We start from the raw sequence: 21,915 nt of genomic DNA on the forward strand, positions 1-21,915 counted from the left end.
TATCTGTGTTAGTGTCAGGACAACAGAAAAAGAACTGGACAGCTGCCCTAGAACCTAGCTCACACATAATTCAGCCAGATAATCATTTAAATAATACCCCCTAAAATTGTTTAGACATTTTTCCCCCACAGCTCTAGAAACATGACATCAGACATAACATCAGACATTTGCTCCAAAGGAGTAAAAATCAAAAGCAATTGCAATGTATTGGGAATAGCTTTTATAGCTTTCCTGAGGGACAGTTGCCATCTTTTCAGAGAGTGTTTTTAAAGCAACACTAACTCTGGTAGCTTATCAAACTACTTTTTATTCTAAATAAATAAAAGACCAACTGAAGGTCTCAGGTGTACTTATTTCTTTTCCCCTAGATCTCTGAACCATGCAAAGCCATTCCTTGACAGATAGCTTTCATTTTTATTAGAGGGGCGCAAGAGAACTTACAAACATTTGAAAAATACTCAAAACACTGAAAGTAAAAAAAGCGCAACACTTCCTCAGAGCCCAGGAAACTGTGACAGGCATCCCAAAGGCTTATACAAAATCCATCAACTCAATTTGCCAGAAAGTAGTGACAGACCACCCACCTTTGCAACATAAGCCCAGATAAGATTTTCTTCCTTTATAATCGCTAAGAAAAGCCTTCTGGGAGTTACTGCCCAGGAAAACATAGGCTGATGAACAGAAGCTACTGGAAAGGGATTGACTGTATTCTATATCTGGCACAGGAAAAGAAAAATTAAAACAGTTGCTAAACCATTATATTTATGCCATGATACTCTTACGTGAACCTTGGACTTCCCACAGCGACTATTTCATTCATAAAAAATACATAAAAGATGGGAAAGTTTTGGGGCAGCACCAGTGACAGACAGCTGTCTTTGAATAATTTTAATTATTCCTAAAGGCAAAAATTAGAGAAAATTTACAGAATCAATTCTATTTCATGATTTTGCCCATGTCAGCAGCTATGAGGATAGTGCAAAAAGAAATCCAAAAAACTCCTCTGCATCAAGTCAGGTTTCTGTTTTTCTCCCAAGGGGTAAAGTGGTATAACTAGATTTCTGTGAGGCTTCTGAGGAGTAAAGAGAGCCCATAGTTCATGTCTTCACAACCTCTTAAGGTACTCCTGGACTTTTTACCACAAGGATAAATCAAGTCCCTTCTGATCCAGTAACAGCTCAAACCAAGGATTCTGATGCACCTAGACTTTAATGCTAATGGTTTCTAGGCTTTCTAACTTCATATGCACCATGCACAGACAGCAAGGTACCAAATGGTCTAAAGCCATCTGTCTTAGACACTGCTAACACTGGCTAACCATCACACAAATGACCCACCATCATAAGATAGTCTCTGAAATGAAGCATAAACGCTTCCCAAGTACTAGCACCAACAACCTAAAACGCACGTTCTCCTGGTTGTAGAACCACAGAATCACCTCTATGTATGAAGAACAGCACATGAAATCATTCTGGGTGTGAAACCCATGTTCCATTGCTTGATGCCTTGTTATCTAACAAATCTGGTGCTCTGGAGAAGAGATGTGTCCCATAAACTGTCTTCGGAACGGATTCCCATGTCTAGAGATTACTTTGAAGAACCTAAGTTGGATGTTCAAAAATAAGTACTATTCCTACAAACTGTCCTAAGCCCAAATCCCTGGAGAATACTAGAAACCAGATTTTGCTGCATTTCTGCAACATAGGTAAGCTCGTGGGGGCCTCCAGAACTCTACCATTCTGGCTGTTACTTTCTCTTTTTCTTTCTTTCTCCTGAGGAAGACTTCAGTTATTTTCATAGCAACTTATTATAATGTCCTAGATGATGACATATTTTGAGCAGCACATACATTCTTAGGACCAATTTTTTTTTCCTTTTGAAATATTTCTACAATAATAAAGAAAAGGCAGTAATTCAAAAAAAATGACTTCCCTATAAAACACTGGCATGCTTTATACAATACAGCACATTTACTAAATGTGAATCACTGTCCAAAACTGAACCGATAAATGGGGGCCAATGGGCACATTAGACTGATAACATGGATTTAAAATTATTTTCAGAGCCAGAATTATTATGTTGGACAGAAAAGCAGTAAACCAATCCTTATCTGGATATATGAAAATTATATACAAACATGAAAACTCAGCATGTGTTTAAAACAAATCACGTTAGATTTAGTCAGGCACTAGAATGAATGCAAAGTGATATATTCCTTTTGATACCAAACTTTTACTTTACTGGGAAAACCTGGTATCTATTGCAGCTTCTAGCTGAGGACAGAAGGGTAGACAGATGAGGACATCTAACAGGAGAGACTGGTAAAGATGCAGAGGCAGGGGTGCCTGATGATTAAACAAGATAACTATTAATTGGGGAACTGAGATTTTATTAGACATACTATTTAGAAGATAATTTAGATTAGCAGATTCCAAAGACAATTGCTTGACTTTGTAACATGGAACCTCTCTAAATGCTTACTGCATCTGATCTGGCTCTAAAGAGTATATTTAAAATGCATCTTAAAATAAAAACAAGTAAACGAAACGAAGCATCTTCCACAAATTCCCCTTTGGGGATGTGTCATTTTTAGATGTGCATCTCCCTTTGGTACTATCACATAAACCTCTTGAAAAGTTCAGGGGAATTTTTTCTGATGATCAGAAAAGGATTGGGGCTGGCATTTGTGGGGGAAGCAGCAAAGAAATGTTACTCTTCTTTTACTGAGGATATTCTTCTGAGAACTTCCATTGTCCTTTAGGAGAAAGGAATGGAATATGGAAAATAGTTCCTGAAGATATCGCTGCCTTCTGATGACAAGTTCAAAATTACAACAGCCACAGAGATGACTTTCTTATGTAGCACCTACCTTGCTCATAAGACATAGAACTCTTATCGAGCTATGAAATATAGTTAGTAAAAATTACTCATGGCACTTAAACATGTTTAGAGACTTTAAAATGCCTTCCTAAAATTCTCTGTCTCAGTGCCCCGGTGAGGTAGGTGTCTGATGGGAAAAACTGAGGCACAGAGGGGTTAAGTCTGCTCTCCTTTCATTGGCCCAGTGGCCCAGCTAGCAGAAGGACCAGGTGCCCTAACTCCCTAAACATTATTCACCCTGCTTCTCAGAAGGCTTATCTAAGTTACACAAAAAAATGCAGCAGGGAATTTTTTTTCAAGCATTTTAACTAGTTAGCTACTTCTTATTCTCACTTTGAATGTAAGTTATATAAAATAAAACCAAATATAAACTAACAAAACAAAAAATCAATATTGCCTAACAGTCTGCGTCAAGATGTAGCCTATTCTGTACTGGTGATTGAAAAAGCATATAATATGATTCAAGTAGAAGTATTAGAGAGTACTACAGTGTTCCCATTACTCAAGCCAGGCAGTAAGTAAAGTGTTCCTTATAGATGCCACCCACTGTACTTTGTAAGAACCTCGTTGGCGTGACTTGAGGAAATAAAACTATCACTCCTACTTCGTGGAAAAACCATTCTGAAAGTTAGTCTACACGGGCCAGCCCTCCCCAGAAAGGAAGCTCCCAACCATGTGATGCATATATATTACTGAGTCCATGCAGAACTCTTTGAAGCCAGATATGTAGGTCACAATCTCCTGCCATAAAGCTCACAGGACAGTTCACACTACATACAGAAGGGCAATACAGTGGGTACATGCACTACACCATGCCACACAAGTGAGAGAAAAGGCCAAGAAGCCACCTCATGAGCATCATATAGTCCCATGTGGCATGCCATTCTCAGAAGCTACCTCTGGTAAGTGGGGAAGACTGATGAATTCCCATATCCCTTTACATACTAAGGAGAGGGATAACAACAGAGTATTCATTGTTGGCTGCTCTAAGCATACCAACTATCCAAAGTTTACATAAGTTAGTGGCTTTTTTTCTTAGTTTTGCAGATATTCAAAGGTAATAAATTACATTTCTTGATAAAGAGAGAGAATGGTGTAGAGCAAAATTCAAAGGTCAGTTACAAGTTGTGGGTGCAGGGCTACAGGGCAATTTATGTTACTACTCTTAGAATCAAATTCATGAGTACTCAGGGCACTAGCTTTTAGAAATGAGAGCATTTTTTGAGGTGTTTTTTTATTCCCATCCTTATAGTGTCTGTGGGATGAATTTAATTCATACCATGACTCCTAATTCAAATGGAAGATCTGATATTTGGTTTGAGTGTCTAAAGTCAACCATGACACCAAACTGGATGCGTATTTCCTCTGTACAGCTTTTGCCTTGATATTAACGCAAACCCCCACCTTCCTAAGGCCTGTGTCCGCTTGAGGGAGCTCATCTTCCAGAGGGCCCAAGCCTGGCTCTATGCTCTGCACATGCAGGACCAGAGGGAATCATTCCAACTCAGAGTTTCACTGGGATACTAGGATACAGCATAGCAGCGGTTCATGCATTTTATTTCTAAGAACCAAAGCTCAAGAGATGCCAAGCTGGTCACTGTGCAAGATGAACCAGCAGGACATTCTCGCCTCGAATGAAAATCTGATTTATGTGTCGAGTGAATACCTGCTGGTAATCCACTTTGGGCTTTCGCTTTTTCTTACGGGGCTGACCCCTGGAAAGGGTGGTAGCCCTGGAAAAGGTACCTCCTGCACTTGACCCTTCTGTCCGTGTAGTCCTCCCTGACATCTCTGACCTGGACTCCTCCCTTGCAGATGCCTGCAGGGAAGAAGGGACGGAGCGGGAACGCCTGCGTGAGCCCCGGTCAGTGTCTCCTCTTCCCCACACCGAAGCTACCTTCCAAGTGGATGTCTGGGAGTATCTGGACAGAGTGGAATCTTCAACTGCAGACTTGGAATCTGCGTCCTTTTTGGAGGAATCTTGAAGTTTTAGGCGATCAAATAGCTAGAAGGAAAGTAATGATAAATATCAGCCTTCTCTTTAGCCGTCAACATCCTTCTCTGAATATACAGAAAATACACCATATTCATGAATTAGGTTTTATGGACTTCTCACTTTGTAATTTTTAAAAAGCAGTGAGTTTTTCTGTGTTTAGCCATAATTCGGGTAAATCAATAAATACGTCAAGAGAAAAGGCACCTGCTTTTTTCTGTGGTATAAAATGGAAAGACTTTTAAGGCTTATAAGAGGTAACTTGCTGCTCAAATAACGTGCAGGCCAGAAGCAAAGACTCATTTGTGATTAGATGAATGCGTGAGAAGAGACTAATGAAGACCCTGGTCCGGGCATACAGAGTGGACAGCAACTGAGCTCTCTCCCCAAGAAAACCTGGTCACCGGGCTCAGTGATCTCAATATCTAAGATTGAAAGCATGCTGGGTACTCAGGAAGCCAGGGTAAACTGCCTACCCTAGTAAGAGTCAATGAAGAATCCCGTTCATACGCTTTGCCTAGAACAGGTTTTCGGTAGGTCTCATCCACATCGGTAAGTGCCTAGAGAAACAGCCCAAAGGGAAAAAAAAGATAAGGCAGAATTAAAAATATTATTTTTACAGCTTCTAGAAAAAACATTTTAAAAAGGAGAATAAACATTGGGGTGCCTGGGTGGCTCAGTCGGTTGAGCGTCCGACTTTGGCTCAGGTCATGATCTCGCCGTTTGTGAGTTTGAAGCCCGCATTGGGCTCTGTGCTGACAGCTCAGAGCCTGGAGCCTGCTTCAGATTCTGTGGCCCCTCCCATGCTCATGCTCTGTCTCTCTTTGTCTCTCAATAATAAATAAACGTTAAGAAGAAAAAATTAAAAAAAAATCCTCCTACGGGTGGAACATAAGTTTTAAAAAAATAAATAAAAAGGAGAATAAACATCTAACTTAGCAGAACTAAACTTAACAAGTGACTGAGCTCTTGGGCAGGAGAAAACGGTAATACCTGGAGCCCTCCGAGTAAGATTTCCAAGCTGCTACCACCATATAAGATAGGTTTCTTCTATGGTAAGGGGCCTTTACAAATGCATGGTAGAGGTTTTTAAATTTCAGTGTGCATATGTATCTAAGAGGCTTATTAAAATATAAATCCAAGGCCACTTCCTAGATATTCTGATTTAGTAGGTCTGGGATGAAGCCAAGGAATTTTCTGTTTTAACCAGAAATTCCATGATTCTGATGTAGGATGCCCTTAGATCATACTTTGAGAAACACTATTCTACTGCTTCTTTTCCCTCATCAGATTTAGGTCTTACGACAGCAATGAACAGGTATTAACCAGGGTTCCATACAGAACTGTTGGGGAATTCCTGTCTTTGAGAGATGGACCTCAGAGGACAGCTATGTAGGGCCAAATGAGCTCAGGTATGAGAATTCAGTTTGAAAAGTGTGACTCACCTTACAAATATAAGCTGACGGTATTATTATCATGCCTGTCATCAAAGATGTTCTCTTAAAAACTTTTCCTTCAAAGGTGAAATTATAATAGTAAAGTAGTTTTTCCTACATTTTAGAGATAAGAAAAGTGGCCTCAGAGAAACCATCTTGCTCAGAGTCACAGAGCTACCAAGTGGTAAAGCTAGGATTCAAATCCAGGTCTTCTGATTCCACAGTGGTTGAAAAGATGGTGTTAGGAGTCAGAAAGACCTGGGACAACGTTCTAGTACTTCCACTTACTAACAGTGTGATCTGGGCCAATCATTCAATATCTCTAGCCTCAATTTCTTCATTTGTAAAATGGAACAGTAACAGACCTTGTTCACTGAGATACTATATTATAAATCCTTAGTATACTGTACAGCAAATAGGAAGTACTTAATAAATAGTCAGCAACTATTATACTCATCCAGGAGAATGCATGGAGGAAGATAAAACACAGGAAAAAGAAAAGTTAGAGATAGAAGACCATATGAAAAGCCTGGTGGTTCCTATTTTAATTGCTTGTCTCATAGTATAATTGTGCCATAATCTATCTCTTCCCTCCTACGAATGTCTGGTAAACAGACAGTAAGCCTCTAGGAGTGTGGGGGCGCATGTACTCCATAAGGAAACACCATGCAAAGTGCCTTGCTTATTAGTATGTCTGCTTCCCCTCTATCTTTATCTATCTTCCCAAATGCTATAAAGTGAAAGTTCCTTTCTGAAATTTCTGTACCTAGCACTGTGGTAAAGTACCAGCCAAAGTGGAAAATCAATAAATATTTTGAAATGAATGAAAGAATGGTTAGTAGGAAATTGATATAGAATTACTAAACAGATAAAATAAATCATTATTCCTTAAGCACAAATGACATTTGGGACCAGAGAATGGTTTGCTGCTGGGGGGCTATTTTTTGTATTGTAGGATGTGCTGCAGTACCTCTGGCTGCTACCCATTAGATACCAGTAATACTCCATGCCATGGTTGTGACAATTAAAAAAACGTACCCAGACAGTGCCAAATGTCCCTAGGAGGGAAAGAAGGGCAAAACTGCCCTGCTTGAGGGACGCCTCGGTGGCTCAGTCGGTTAAGCATCTGACTTTGGCTCAGGTCATGATCTCATGGTTTGTGGGTTTGAGGCCTGTGTCGGGCTCTCTGCTGTCAGCACAGAGCCCACTTCAGGTCTCTGTACCCCTCTCTCTGCCCCTCCCCCACTCACACTATCTCTCTCTCAAAAATAAATAAGCATTAAAAAAAATTTTTTTTTAATTGCCTTGGCTGAAAGCCAATGCCTTAAAGAAAAGGAAGCAGTATTAAGAACTTTTTTTATTGTTGATCAAGAGAATGCAAAAATTCTAGTTCTTCTAGGAAGTCATTTTATAGGTTTTCCTAAATAAAATTACTCAGGTCATTTAGACATATAAAAGATTTAATCCTTAGGAGCTCTCCAGCCCTTTGAGAAAGGCTTAATTACCATATTCCAGAACTTGTCAAATGCGACGAGGAAGCCTGTACAGACGCCACGAAGACCCTTGAAAGTGCGAATGTGAACGTTCACCTTCACCCCCTCCCGGATACAACGATGGAGCTCACCCAGAGGGCTGCCTTCGTGCACTGAAACAAGACAAGAGCAGACAGCATAATGTAAACATCTGCCTTCATTCTCAGAATTAGCAACCAAGACCAGCCAACCATCTCCAGCAACACCAGGCAACATGGTGCAGTGGCAACCTCACTATGGAAATGAGAAGGCCCAATGGGCAGCATGGTTAGTATGGGCAACACACTGAAGTAAGACAAGATTCCACCAGGATGAGGATAAAACATACATATGGCTGTCACCCGAATGTTTCACTAATTGTATATCCCATGTTCTATGATGTCATTGATTCTAAGATGCATCATTATTTAAAAACATTTGGGGGGGGGACCCACATTAAATGTACACATCAGCAGCAAAATTCTTCTCAGTTCTGTGCCTGGTTAAGACAACTTTTTAAAAGATAATTCTCATGAACCACATATCCAGCTTGACTCTTCAAAAAACCAAAAATCTTGTTCATATGTTTAAAGGAAACAAACCATATAACACATCTGCCCTTAAACACGTGCAGTCCTCTAACGAGAGAATGGACTTTTGGCTCCCATCTGAGATACTCCATGGACAAGCTCTCTGGAGCCACTAGTGTTCCAATGGACACCATCTTTACACTAGATGGAAGAGACCTGGTTTCATTCCAAGCCTTGTTGACAGAAAGGCACCTGCTGGGCATTAGGCTCATAGGACATTGCAGATAAGCATCATGTAAAAAGAGAATGACGATTCATGGGAAGAATGATGGGACTATAAATTGCAGCCTTTATGATGATGGATTCTCTTTCTCAGGGCTTGTGAAGAGGGATGAATTTTGTTTTTATTACTTCACGTTAACTTAGCCTTCACAATATGATGGCTATACGATATATATAAAACCTCCCAAAAGAAAACCACATGTCCAATCACACACTTACACTCACACTCACACATAGTCTTTGTCTTTCCCTCCCAAGTTTGCAAGGCATAATTCTTTGGAGATTGATTCTTGCCATCAATAGTAAACACAAAATCTCTGTTTTGTTTCTAGTAGTATGAAAGAGAACAAGAGTCCTGCCCTTCAGTTTGGATAACTAAGCTGGTTACTCCTGACCTCTTTATCCCTCACTCATGGGTCAGCTTATACATCATGGTAGTGATAAATTAATAAAAGAAAATACTCTGAAGAAAGTGACCTAGCCAAGGAGAAGTAGGAGCTTATGTCAGATTGAAGATTCAGCAAGAAGGCACAGTTGAAGGCAATGTGGCAGAAACAGAGGCTCTGGAAAGGAATGTGAGAGTTTTGGTCTGGCCTTCATCATCTACCTTACCTGTAGCAATATTTTAAAATTCTTTGAATGTTTGAGTAACTTTTTCTCTACAAGTCTGACTTTCCTCATGTATAAAATGAGGTTAGACTAGTTAACTTCTAGATTCATTCGAGAATAAGTCTCTATAATTCAATATTTTAGAAACCTGGGTTAGTTTCTTTGCCCATACACATTCACTGCTTCCCCCGTCCCCATATGTGTTTCCACAAACAGTGGAAAGACCACTCTTTTCCTAACTTGTAAAAAAATAGAGAGGTATGACTTTTACCCCTGAACCCCCACATAAGAGAAAAAAGACAAGCACATATCTTAACAACAGTTTCTTATTCTAGCTAAACAAATGACAAACTCAGGTCTTTCAACTCTCATATCTGTACTCTTCCCTTGATTTTTTTTTCTTCCAAAGATTTATTCATAAGGTATAATTCCAGGGAGCACTTCACTCCTGTGTGATAAAAAATACATCACTAGCACCACCTATCAGAGCAAACTACCAAGGCAAAAATTCTGAATCGGAACGCACACTCTGAATCTCTTTCCAGCAGTCTCTCTAACAAACTCCAAATATGAACCAAGCTTCTAAAATTTAATACAACAACAAAAAGATATATATGCCTTATCTTTGAAGTTATTCTTCCAGATCTCCTTCTCCATTGCTACTATTCTTAGGCCTCAACCTTCTAAGTCCCAGTCATTTTTTTTAAGTTTTTTTTTTTTTTTTTTTTTAATGTTTACTTATTTTTGAGAGAGACAGTGAGAGCTAGGGAGAGGCAGAGAGAGAGAGAGGGAGACATAAAATCCGAAGCAGGCTCCAGGCTCTGAGCTGTCAGCCCAGAGCCCGACAAGGGGCTCGAACCCACAAGCTGTACGATCATGACTTGAGGCGAAGTCGGACGCTTAACCGACTGAGCCACCCAGGCGCCCCTAAATCCCAGTCATTTTAAACTCTATTCTTCTCCCTACTTGTGGCCACACTAGGCTCAGACAATGGATTCTCAATAAGTATGACCTGTCCTTTCCTTTCTCTTCCCACAACCAGTACAGCCCAGAGTCTTATGGGATGGTTGGTTCACTACAACAGCCTCCGAGGTCCCCTCATTCCCATCCTCCCTAGCCATCATCATCACCAATTACTGAGCGCTCCCTATGAGCCAGGCCCTGGGGTAAGGTTAACTTTATGTATGTTATTTAATCCTCACAACTTTAACACGCAGGCACTATTATTTTGCCCTACTTTCTAGATGAGGAAAACGAGGCTCAGAAATGTTCATTTGAATTAGTTTTTCAAGGTTACTTAAGTAGTAAACAGCTGAGTCAACACCCAATTCAGGTAGGTTATACATACATCCTGCCCTGGAGCTTTTAATTATGACAGCCTAAAACAATAATAACCACCACAACAACCTACAACAATCACAGGGACATTTAACAATCACTGAGAATTTCCCCATGTACTACTGTGGTAAATGCTTTGAATGGATTAGCTAACTGAGGCCCCAAAGAGTTTAAGTGACTTGCCTCCGTAAAACAGCTAGAAAGTGGAGGAGCTAGTGTTCATGTTCGAAACTAAAAAAGCCAGCAGTCGAACCCCTGCATCTGTGGTCTATACACCATCCCCCACCAAATACATTTTACTACTAGAAATTAAACTATGAGAAACATTGCCCTAAAAGTGTTTACTTAAGAATATACACCATGGTCCCCACTATCTATCATAACAAAGTCAGAGAGAAACTCTTTGGTCTTCAAAATGTTTTAATACATCCTTCTGTGGACCCAGATTCCGTTCTCATTGTTCTAGACACACACCGTCTGCCTCACTTATGTGGTACTCTCCACCCACCAAAAGAAGTAAGCAGAGAAACATGAGAATGTACTCCCCTGTTCCCTCACTTGAGATTAGCATGATGGCCCTGGCACATAGGCCCTGGAGTTGGACAAACTGAGTTGCAAGCTAACTAGCTATGTAATCTTGGGCAAGCAGTGATGCTCAACAAGCCTCACTTAAAAAGTAGTATCTAAGGGTAAAGTAAGATACGAAGCATCTACAGGGCTTCGCAAACTGCACAGCACTCGCCCACTAAATAACTGTAGCCATAATTAGCAACAATAAAATTATCTCCTGACTTAAAGAGGGACTGTTTGGGATGATGGATTTGTTCTGTATCCTTATTGTGATGGTGATTTCATGACTACATATTTGTCAAAACTCACTTTAAAATGGTGAATTTTGCCGCATACAAATTATACTTCAATAGCCTAACTTTTAAATAATTACTGTCATCCCTAACCATGCCCTTCTTTAAATTAACTTCAAGACCTGAAGACAACCTTTTATAGGAACTCTGTCTGAATAAACTTAATCTTACCCACACTTCTGTACTTTTCTTGCTTTCTGAAGCTCATCAGTTCTTTGTCACGTCTACCCATCTCTATCATGTACACCCAACCGTTTCCAGTGGAGTGATAAAAATTTTCAGTGCCTATGGCACATTCTGAGATCTTGATTGCAGGCACATATTTAATTGTGGAAAGCCAACAAAGCTGGTTTTCATGCTCTGTCATACTAATATAACAGAGTACTCCGTAGGTAAAGCCAAAACCACTCGCCATACAGAAGTATGTCTTTTCTTTGACAATATCAGTAGCAAAGCCACAACTGGCAAAACGGAAATAAATGTTATAATCTGAGAGTTGGAGAGCATTTCAAAGATCTGATAGTGGCAAAACAAGGTCCCCAGCTACGCTTATTTTAGCTACATGCACACTCTGTCTTTGTGTTATCGTTGGGGAAGCAGGCTGGGGTGCACCCTGGCTTGGCCAAGAATGCTCTAGCACTGTCACAGTAAATGATCTGACCAAGACCCAGCTAACAGCACACAGCTTTTCAGGATGTTTCTCTCTTTACAAACACATTTCTAGGAATGAAACAACTTGCTTAACACAACCTTCCACTCCAAAGCCAGTGATTTAAAAATGTTACAATTTAGCTATCAGGATACAGATGCTTTGAATGGCTAACTAGGTCATTGTCTTCCCTGGCAGATGTGAGAACTGCTTGCCAGATGACAGAAGACATAACCCTGGCTTGTTTTCATTCCACTGGTGGAAGACCTAACTCACACATTAGCAGCCTTGCTGTTTACAGATCTCCAAGGATCTATTAGGCTCCAAGAGATTCCCTTGTGCCATTCACAGCTTCAGAACTTAAAATAACTTGCGCATATGGTAACAGGAGACTGACAGACCCAGTCCTGCACCCATCCTGGCAGGGTGGCGGTGAAACAGTGTCTGTATTTTAGTGGCACTGGTGCCTGCTGCATTCCAGCACTTGTGACTTGGGAACGCGAACATTCGTGTTTCAAGACCGCACAGCCCTTCTCCTACGACCCCAGGAGGAGCGTCACTTAGTGTGCAGGGGTTATGAAATTATGTCCCCTGTTCTAACTGCAGGGACAGATCTCCTCACACTCCATCCCGTCATCACCAGGCCCACTGACCACTCTCCTTTCCTTAAAATTGGCTGTGCCCCTCCCCTCTGGCTGTGGCGTGCAGCTCCTCCCGGTGATGTCCGCTTTCCAGGCCCCACCACCTTTCCAGACGCCCATCACCCTCGTGGTCGTAGCCCCTCGTTGCGGGCTCCGCATCACCTCTGCAGCCACTTGCATGGACCCCGTTAGAGCCCCTCCTTGTTACCTCTACAGCCTTCCCACTCTGCCCCCACCGCTCTCCCTCACCCGTCGGTACTCCAGAAGACCTTCCTTCCCCACGCCCCCCCTTCCCCACATTATTCAAGGAGAACCTCCTCGCGGCCGCGGATGATCTCTGCAACCTTCATCAAGACCCTCTCCCTCAGGCGCGCAGACCCGCACCAAGCCCCTAGCACCCTGCTAACGCCCCCTCGGCCGCCACCTTCCGGGCAGCAGGCCTGGCCCCCGGCCCCCGCCCCGCCCCGCCCGCGCCCGCCGGACTCACAGGGCATTCGCGTGAGCACGTTGCGCGGCGCCTTCCTGCTCCGACCCGGACCCCGCCGGCGTGTCCCGGCGGCCCCGTCCCCTTCCTCTTTGGCCACCATGAGGCGACGGAGGCGCTGGATGCGCTCGGGGTCTGGGGCCGGGGCGTCCAGGCGGCGACGGGTTCTAGCCGAGGGCCCGGCAGAGGCGGCGGGCACCCCTGAGCCCGCGGCCGCGCCCCGCGCCCGCCCGCGCCCGCCGCCCCGGACCCCGGTCCTGAGGAAGCTCTCGTACTCGGCCAGGTTGTTGAAGCAGGGCGCGTTTGGGTAGGGTATGGGCGGCAGGCGGGGCGCGTACAGGGCCAGCAGCGGGTCGAAGCTGTCAGAGCTGACATCCAGCCGCGGGCTGGGCGGGCGCGCGGGGCTCCCGGCGCGAGCCGACCTCGCCCCCCGCTCCCGCTCCTCCATGTTTGAAAGGCCCGCAAGCCGAGGCCGATGGGAAGAAGGAGCGGGGCCGCCAGAGGGCGGCACTGCGCAGCCGCGGCTTGGGGTTGCACTGAGCCGGCGCGGCCACCGGGAGGCAGCATCAGTCCGCTCTCGGCGCCGAGCAGCCGGCCTCCGCCTGGGCGCTCGGGTAACAGGTTAATCTGCTTGAATGCAGTGTTTCCCCATTTATATCATTATCACTTAGGATGTTTGTCAATACTCCAGATTCCCCGGGGGTGGATCCTGGAACCAGCATTTTAACAAGCTTCGCTAGGCGTTTGTCTGCTCTCTGGAACTGTAGTATATTCGTAGCTTGAGCTGGTGGGAAGAGGCTGGAAGAGGGCAATCAGAGTCCCGTTTTGCATGCTAAATTTTACTGGGGGCTAGCCTACCTGGACTCAAATTATTTAGCTTCTTTGGGTCTTTACGTTCTCACCTGAAATGTAATAGAAATAGTACCTAACCCACAGAATTGTCCTAAGAATGAAGAGATACTGCATAGAGAGCATATAAATGCTTTATCCTAGCTGGTGCTGGTTAAGTGGACAACGAAGCTGTGAAGGATGGATGGATCCCGGTCCTCCATTTCCTAAACCCTATGCAAAAAGTAATTTACACTAACACCTGAGAGACCTTAGTATTAAAGAAAATTCATTACATCATAGATTTTCTAAGCATCCCTTAGGCAAGTGGAGGAAACCAGGATCCAGCTCTTGGAGGAAAGGAAGATGGAAGATTTCCAAGACCCAGCTGTACTTATTTTGTTACTTTTAATTTACATCCAAGTTGGTTAACATATAGTGTAATAATGATTTCAGGAATAGAATTTAGTGAGTCATGACTTATGTATAACACCCAGTGCTCATCCCAACAAGTGTCCTCCTTCATGCCCCTTGCCCATTTAGCCCACCCCCCACCCCAAACCCCTCCAGCAAGCTTCAGTTTTTATAGCTTCTGTTCAGCAAAAACATTTTTGCTTTTTGCTATTAAATGATAGTCTAGGGGCGCCCGGGTGGCTCAGTGGGTTAAGTGTCAAATCTTGATTTCCACTCAGGTCATGATCTCACAGTGAGACCAAGTCCTGCTGTTAGCACAGAGCCTGCTTGGGATTTTCTCTCTACACCTCCCCCACTCATGCTTGCTCTTTCAAAATATTTAAAAAATAAAATAAAGCGATAGTCTACACACAACGCCAGGTATTACCCTCTCATCCAGCACAGCCAAGGTGTTTCCAGTTACCTACAAGCCACACAAATCACTTTCCTAATTGCCACTTCCCTACCAAACTATCAACTAGTGTCAATTCTATACTAGTTCTTTTTGTGTATGTCTTAACGTTTCCTTAAGCTATGCAAAGCCCAAGAGAATGCATTCTTTACCTTAGAGAACACAATGAAAATTCACATACAACTGTGAAATATATGCTGGAACAAATACGTGTGGCAACAAAGAAACACCATCGCTACAGGTTAAGTTATGGCAAGAGTATGAAACATACATACCTTTGCTCAAAACTTCTGAGAACAAAAAACAAAGCTGTAAACTGCTGCTAATTCAACAAATGCTTGTCCCTCTATCTTATGACAAAATTGAGCCTTTGTATCACATAGCACCCACAGAAAGCACATTTCTTTGGGTGGTTTTGTCCTGAAAGTTTGTACTTTAATGTCCACTTATCACGTACCATTGTTACATTCGCCAGTCCAGAGCTACATTACCTTATTGCCTGACTTCACCTATCACAGGATACCGACGGCCTTACAGCCCAAAGTGCCACAGATCACCCACCATAGGCATCAGAGGCCTTTGGGGTTAAAAATCAGATAAGCAAACCTCAAATCTTCATCGGGCGTGCCGGAAGAGGAATGTAAAACAAGCATTCCAAGTAAATTTTTGTATGTAGAAGTCTGTGAACCACCACGGTGATGAAGGTATGTTTATCCTGGCTTATGTAAAGACATATATACAAAAGTTGGATTCATACACTGTATTTGTATGAGAAAAATAAGTGGAAACATAGGCCAAGGGAGTTGAAACCTTTATTTTCTCAGAGATTTTTATCAATTACCAAACATGCACCATATTTCTTCCTGTGCAGTGAGTACATGAAGGGAAAAAAATGATTCCAACAGATGGAGTATCAATTAGCGGAGGATGAGACCAGCCGTTGCCTTCAAAAATACATTTTCTTCGTGGCTGTGAAGTCTGTGATGCAAGACCAGGCTCTAAAATGTAGACTGCCTCTTAATTCCTACTAGAGCCAAATAATTTTCCTCTGAAATATGAAACCAGAACAGCAGGCAATGGGAGTTCTCTCACCACCTACCCCCACTTGAGGGGGACCCCTCGCTAGTGGTGGTTCTCGAAATTACTGCTGCTGTCCTCCGCTCTTCCTCCCCCGTCTGCAGCAGGAACTATTAGGTGTCCTCTGGCACCTGCCACTTGTGACCCCAAGGGAAGTGCTAATTCAAATGCCAGTGTTCTGATTACATAGAGGCTACCTGAGAATCCTTTTCAGGAATCCAATAGGAAGGGGACTTTTAAAACTGAAGTATCTAGAAAAAATGGAGTAAATGCTTCTCCCTTCTTGTTCATTCATTCTCACACATTTTCTTTCTTTCATATATACACATAATTCCTTTTCTTTTTAGAAAGAGGTTAAGTGGCCTTGGAAATACCCCTGGCAAGACGACGATCATGCTGACAACTCCACAAAATCAATCTATGGAATATTCATATAAAGACATCCAAACTACTACTCATTTGTTCAGCCAAAGGTGCCAACTTGGTAACTGGCACAAAGCACTCATTCTCCCTGGAATTCCTGAATTCAGAGGCATCTGCAGCCATCAACCCATTACTTATCTCCAGGTCAAAGTACACGGGTAAGAAAGGTGGCTTTAAAGGTCAGTGGATTCTGTAGTTAAGAACAGGTGGCTGAGAGTAAAGTTTGGGTTCATCATCTACCATAGGTGGAAAGAGCTGGACACGTTTTTATAAGATTTATGCCACAATGTAAAAATGATTCATTCTGCAAGGCATAAAGTAGTTCTTGCTTTATAAAAATAGGACCACAATTTTTTTTTTAAAATGCACTTCTACAGAAGGAACCACGTTCCAATACTGCAAAAAAAATGTTCTACTTAAAGCAGAACAAGATAACCACCCGCATACATCCCTTCTTTTCCTGGTGCCTTTCCAATCAGTCATGTTATTCCTGGCACACTGTTCTTGGTAGTAAGGATCCTAGGGCCACCTGCTGCCAGGAAACTTAGGGGTCTTGCATGGTTAAGCATGCCAGGACTGAAAAGCAAAGGATCAGCTGTCTTCATCTAGGATCTCTGGATGTTCCTTCCAGAAAGCATCCCCAATAATATCGCAATATAAAGGCACTGGCTTAATCCTGGTCCGAGTCACCGCCATCTTTTTTCCTTCTATTTCTGCTGGCAGCTTGACTTCTTTTGTTGTGACTTCACCCACCTACAGATAAAAGTCAACATATTAACACTGTTAATTGCGTTTGGGAGAGTAGAGGGGGATATGCAGGAAGTTGACTTATTTTATATACTTCCGACAAACATTTTTCAGGTAGATATACAAATACATATCTCAACATACATGAATTTGTTTAAAAACTTTTAAAAAGTTGCTATATTCTGAAAGAAGGTCTTAGGAACAAAGGAGTAATTCCATGTTCCTTATTAACAATAAATATAGAATTAAAGGTTTTTTTTGTTTGTTTGTTTTTTTGCTTCTCTCATCTGCATGAAGAAGTATCCAAGTCTGTGCTAAAGAGCAAATGTGGTTTTAAAATACTAATAAGCTGAAGCTGCCAGTGGGGAGGACTAATTCTTAAGGTACCCCTTAACACCCAAAAACATTCATTAAAAAAAAACAACTAAATGAAGGAAATAAATTTAGAGAAATCATTATGCTCAGAAGCTGGCACACAGAGAAAATATTGGTAAAATTAAGAATTTAGGTAAAGGTACAGAATATTAAAGTATGAATATCTAGGGAATCTCAAGAACATTCTCCAAGTGGTAGAATGCTCATATACAATGTTTCCCTATGCCTCATATTATAGTTGTCATGGGACGGGTGGACCACTTAATGATATTATCCAGTGTGGAAGAAAGTATTTTTTTAAATGTTATATGAATGCAAAAATCCTTCTGTCTGCAGTGTACTCTGTTATGGGGTTTTATTTGATTTGGAGAGCTTATGACACAGGAAAATAAATGAACTAATTCTAAAATCTGTGATTCTGCTTATAAAGAGAAATTCCAGACAACAAAGATCACTAACAAACTGACAAAATTAGTAGCACTGACTGACAAAAAAAGCATCCAAAATAATATATAGTATCTCATTTAAAAAAGATCTAATTCGGGGCGCCTGGGTGGCTCAGTCGGTTGGGCGGCCGACTTCGGCTCAGGTCATGATCTCGCGGTCTGTGAGTTCGAGCCCCGCGTCGGGCTCTGTGCTGACCTGCTCAGAGCCTGGAGCCTGTTTCGGATTCTGTGTTTCCCTCTCTCTCTGACCCTCCCCCGTTCATGCTCTGTCTCTCTCTGTCTCAAAAATAAATAAACGTTAAAAAAAAAAAAAAATTAAAAAAAAAAAAAGATCTAATTCATGTTAATCAATGGAGTCACATCTTTATACATGTGGTAAGGGACACAAAGTTTGGGATGGGCACAGGCTCTCTTCTTTCTGACCTCCATTTTAATTTGGACACAACAGCATTACCTTCTGCCATATCAACACAGTCCCTTTCCTATACATCAGTGGCTCATTATTGTAGTTGATGTTGAATTCAGAAAACAAAATCTCATTCTTGTCTGCTGCAAGAGTTCCCTGAGAAAATAAAAAAAGATATAAAAAGATTTTTATGTCTGCTCTCTGCCCTCACCCTACCTATCCATTCCACCCTCTATCTAAATTTCCACAAACAAAAAAGTGGAAGGGTTTTACCAAATATCTTATAGATACTAATGAATTTCAATTGTAAGAGCAGTTTAAATCTTATTTAGATGTCTAAATTCATAAAACTGTCTTCTGTAGCAAATAATTGGCTTCAAAAGTCACAACTGGGATGGGGTGACAGGAAAGAGTACTATTCTGTACTACGTAGTGTATGTTATCTTATTTGACCCTCATTACCATCTCCATTTTAGAGAGAACTCTGAAGCTTAGGAAGATTATATAAATTGCCTAAGGCCAAAAGCTGCTTTTATTCTTATAAGAATCAAAATCTAAACTCAGCTCTTCCAAACTCGGGATAGATCTACCAATATGCCAATTATTATTGCTATCTCTAAATCTTCACCATTACTGTTAATGACAAACATGTATTGTGTAATTATAATGTGCCAGGCATTATATTAAGAGCCATAACAACACATCACCTCATTTCAGTTAGTCATCCCACAAGTAGCACTGGTCATCTAATGATGAACGCCAGTGTTTATTATGGTTTATGTGCTTCATGCCATTTAATTCTCACAATAAACCTATGCAGTGGGAACTGTTACTTCTTACATCTTACCTATAAAGAACTAAGGCAGAGAGGATAAAATTAAATAGAAGTCCCCGAGTACAATTATTTGACTTCCAAAACCTATACTCTTAACAATACACGCACCCAGCAGGGAATGACAATGGTAAAGATGCCAAGTGGGACTGATGAAAAAGAGTATGTGCCCTGTCTAAAGGAGGCAACCAATATGCAGCCCCAGCCACGCACTACCACGTGGGAATGTAGAGCCAGTGTCGCCAATTCCATTTTCTAGCTGAGGACACTAAGACTCAGGGAGAAGCAGTAACTCATCTGGGGTCACAGAATAAGCAGGTAGCAGAGCTGCTACTAGTAAGATCTTTATATCCTTTCAAACCAAAGCAGTAGAGAGCTTTAAAAGAATACAACATGGCATGGGAGAGTGTACAGAAAACCAACCCCAGGTGAGTATTAATGCACTTAAGACCTTATACCTGTAATCTCTCTTGGGCTTGTACTGGTGTTAGTCCAGACTGTTGTACAAGTGCCCAGAAAACTGTATTATAAAGATTATTGACGTGACCTGTGAGGAGAAAAGAGTAGCACTGTTTATACAGATATGATCTTTATGCAATACTCATGTTTCGAAGAACATTAGAACTCCACCTCTCTGGGGCGCCTGCGTGATTCAGTCAGTTAAGCGTCTGACTTCGGCTCAGGTCATGATCTCACAGCTTGTGAATTTGAGCCCCACATTGGGCTCTGTGCTGACAGCTCGGAGACTGGAGCCTGCTTCAGATTCTGTGTCTCCCTTTCTCTCTCTGCCCCTCCCCAACTCTCTCTCTCTCTCTGTCTCAAAAAATAAACATTAAAAAAAAAAAATTAAAAAAAAAAAAAAGAACTCCACCTCTCTCCTCGAAAGGAGAGAGATCTCGGAGACATTTAGTGATTTACCCAGAACCATACACTGGGAAGATGGGGGGGAAGTGGTCAAGTATAAACAAACTTATTACCTAGAAGTTTTATTCTCTCATTTCACTTATGCTGTGTATAAACTGGTTAACTTACACATTAAACTTAGGAATACTTTCAAAGTTATTTTAGATTAATCCTAGCTCTTTTCCAATTTTTCTGGGAAAATCAAGATACACCAAATAAGTAAGTCTCACAAACATGTCATCATAGTTGTGTAAGGCAGGAGTCACAATTCAAACACCCACTGAGGCCACCGTGAACATAAATGCATAAAGCAGAGTAGGTGACCCATGGGGAACAAGACAGAATGGTACAGTTTATGGCACATTGGCTTCTGTGTGTGTGTGTGTATATATATAAAGGCAGCAGTCACTACATAGGTAATATCTAATACTAAGTGGGAATGTAGACCTAGTATTACCAGGTCTCCTGATTTTTCCCAAAAAAACTGGAAATCGGGAACATTTACATGAATCTCCCAATTTTTCAATTGTTTTCAACTAATTAAAAAAATACAAAATACTGCATTCTAAACAAAATACACATGTGCCAAACCTGTATCAAATCACCACCTCTAATATATGGAACTGGTGGTTTAACTACATCTGTTTATTTGGTTTCACTTACAATCTGCTTGCCGCCAACTGAGGTAGTCCTTTAAGGTCTGGTTGTTAGGATACACTATGACTCTTCCATCAAAGCCTGGGGGATACAGAAGGGGCTGGTCCTCAAAGTAATCTCGCCAATAAAACACATAGCTGGAGGCAAACTGGGAAGCCACGTGGGTCATGAACTTACTTGCAGAAGTAAGGCACATTGGGTGGAGCAAGAAAAAAGAAAATACATGATATTAATTCAAAACCATGATAGAGCCTGTGTGTGCAACAGAGTGATTATACAAAGTGTCCAGCAAGCCAAGAGATAAAATGTGCTGGGCCAAGAAAAACTAAGCAGCCTGCCTCTCTTTCCAGTCCAATAAGTAACTTACTAATACTGAATTTTTGTATGTAGGATGTTATGTGAATTTATGGTTAAAGAGGGTTTTTGTGTGTGTGTTTTTTTAGCCTTGGAAGGAAGAGAACCATTGTTTTAAAAAAGGCAATTCATTATATGCTTTGTTTTCTGTGACAGTTTCGATATATTGCCAAATGAAATATCAAATTTGTCTATTTTGAGATCCTTCTTAATTAAAAATTTAAGCAATATTGTAAAGCACATATAGGCTGTTCTTGGCTAAAGCCAACCTAGGAATTATTAATATTATTATATTCTAACGGTGTCTGTTTCTAGTCTTAATGTTCAGTGCCAGATCTATGTAGAAGCTAAGGTGATGAGGAATGAAGCAGAAAGAATCAGATAAAGAGGCTTATGTAATGCTCACATAAAAGATAAAAGTACAGGGGCGCCTGGGTGGCTCAGTCAGTTAAGCATCCGACCTCAGCTCTGGTCACGATCTCGCGGTCCGTGAGTTCGAGCCCCGCGTCGGGCTCTGGGCTGAAGGCTCAGAGCCTGGAGCCTGCTTCGGATTCTGTGTCTCCCTCTCTCTCTAACCCTCCCCCATTCATGCTCCGTCTCTCTCTGTCTCAAAAATAAATAAACGTTAAAAAAAAAAAATTAAAAAAAAAGATAAAAGTACAACAGTCTAAACAGGAAATACACATTCTGCAGTTGGAATATTCCATCTGCAGTCTGTAAGGCACCAATTAAAAAAAGCAAAAACCAAATGCTGACAGGAAATATTCTCAAGGAGCTAGGACATGG

General features: G+C 41.7%; 2 protein-coding genes across 8 annotated transcripts in view; both read right to left on the bottom strand.

Moving 5' to 3' along the window:
- Window positions 1–4,420: 4,420 nt before the first annotated feature.
- On the bottom strand, window positions 4,421–13,704 carry LSM11 (LSM11, U7 small nuclear RNA associated). Of its 2 annotated transcripts, XM_045503478.1 has the most exons (4): window positions 13,220–13,703; window positions 7,815–7,954; window positions 5,350–5,433; window positions 4,421–4,885 (listed from the first exon to the last, which is right to left on the bottom strand). In XM_045503478.1, the coding sequence occupies exons 1-4, from the start codon at window positions 13,662–13,664 to the stop codon at window positions 4,475–4,477; spliced, it is 1,080 nt and encodes a 359-aa protein (XP_045359434.1). In that variant the 5' UTR covers window positions 13,665–13,703; the 3' UTR covers window positions 4,421–4,474. The 2 variants fall into 2 exon arrangements, with proteins under 2 accessions (XP_045359434.1, XP_045359440.1); XM_045503484.1 differs by lacking the exon at window positions 5,350–5,433 and having other exon boundaries at window positions 13,220–13,704.
- Window positions 13,705–15,704: 2,000 nt separating this feature from the next.
- THG1L (tRNA-histidine guanylyltransferase 1 like) overlaps window positions 15,705–21,915 on the bottom strand; it is a 28,151-nt gene continuing 21,940 nt past the window's right edge. For 3 of the 6 annotated variants that reach the window (XM_045503525.1, XM_045503495.1, XM_045503516.1), the window contains exons 3-6: window positions 20,782–20,951; window positions 19,674–19,762; window positions 18,432–18,539; window positions 15,705–17,162 (exon numbers count right to left, since the gene is read on the bottom strand). In XM_045503525.1, coding sequence (XP_045359481.1) covers window positions 17,001–17,162; window positions 18,432–18,539; window positions 19,674–19,762; window positions 20,782–20,951 — 529 coding nt within the window. In that variant the 3' untranslated portion in view covers window positions 15,705–17,000. The remainder of the gene's footprint in view (window positions 17,163–18,431; window positions 18,540–19,673; window positions 19,763–20,781; window positions 20,952–21,915) is intronic. The other 3 variants (XM_045503534.1, XM_045503542.1, XM_045503506.1) reach the window with 3 other exon arrangements.

Source organism: Leopardus geoffroyi, chromosome A1 (assembly GCF_018350155.1).
Source record: "Leopardus geoffroyi isolate Oge1 chromosome A1, O.geoffroyi_Oge1_pat1.0, whole genome shotgun sequence".
Classification (NCBI taxonomy): Eukaryota; Metazoa; Chordata; class Mammalia; order Carnivora; family Felidae; genus Leopardus; species Leopardus geoffroyi.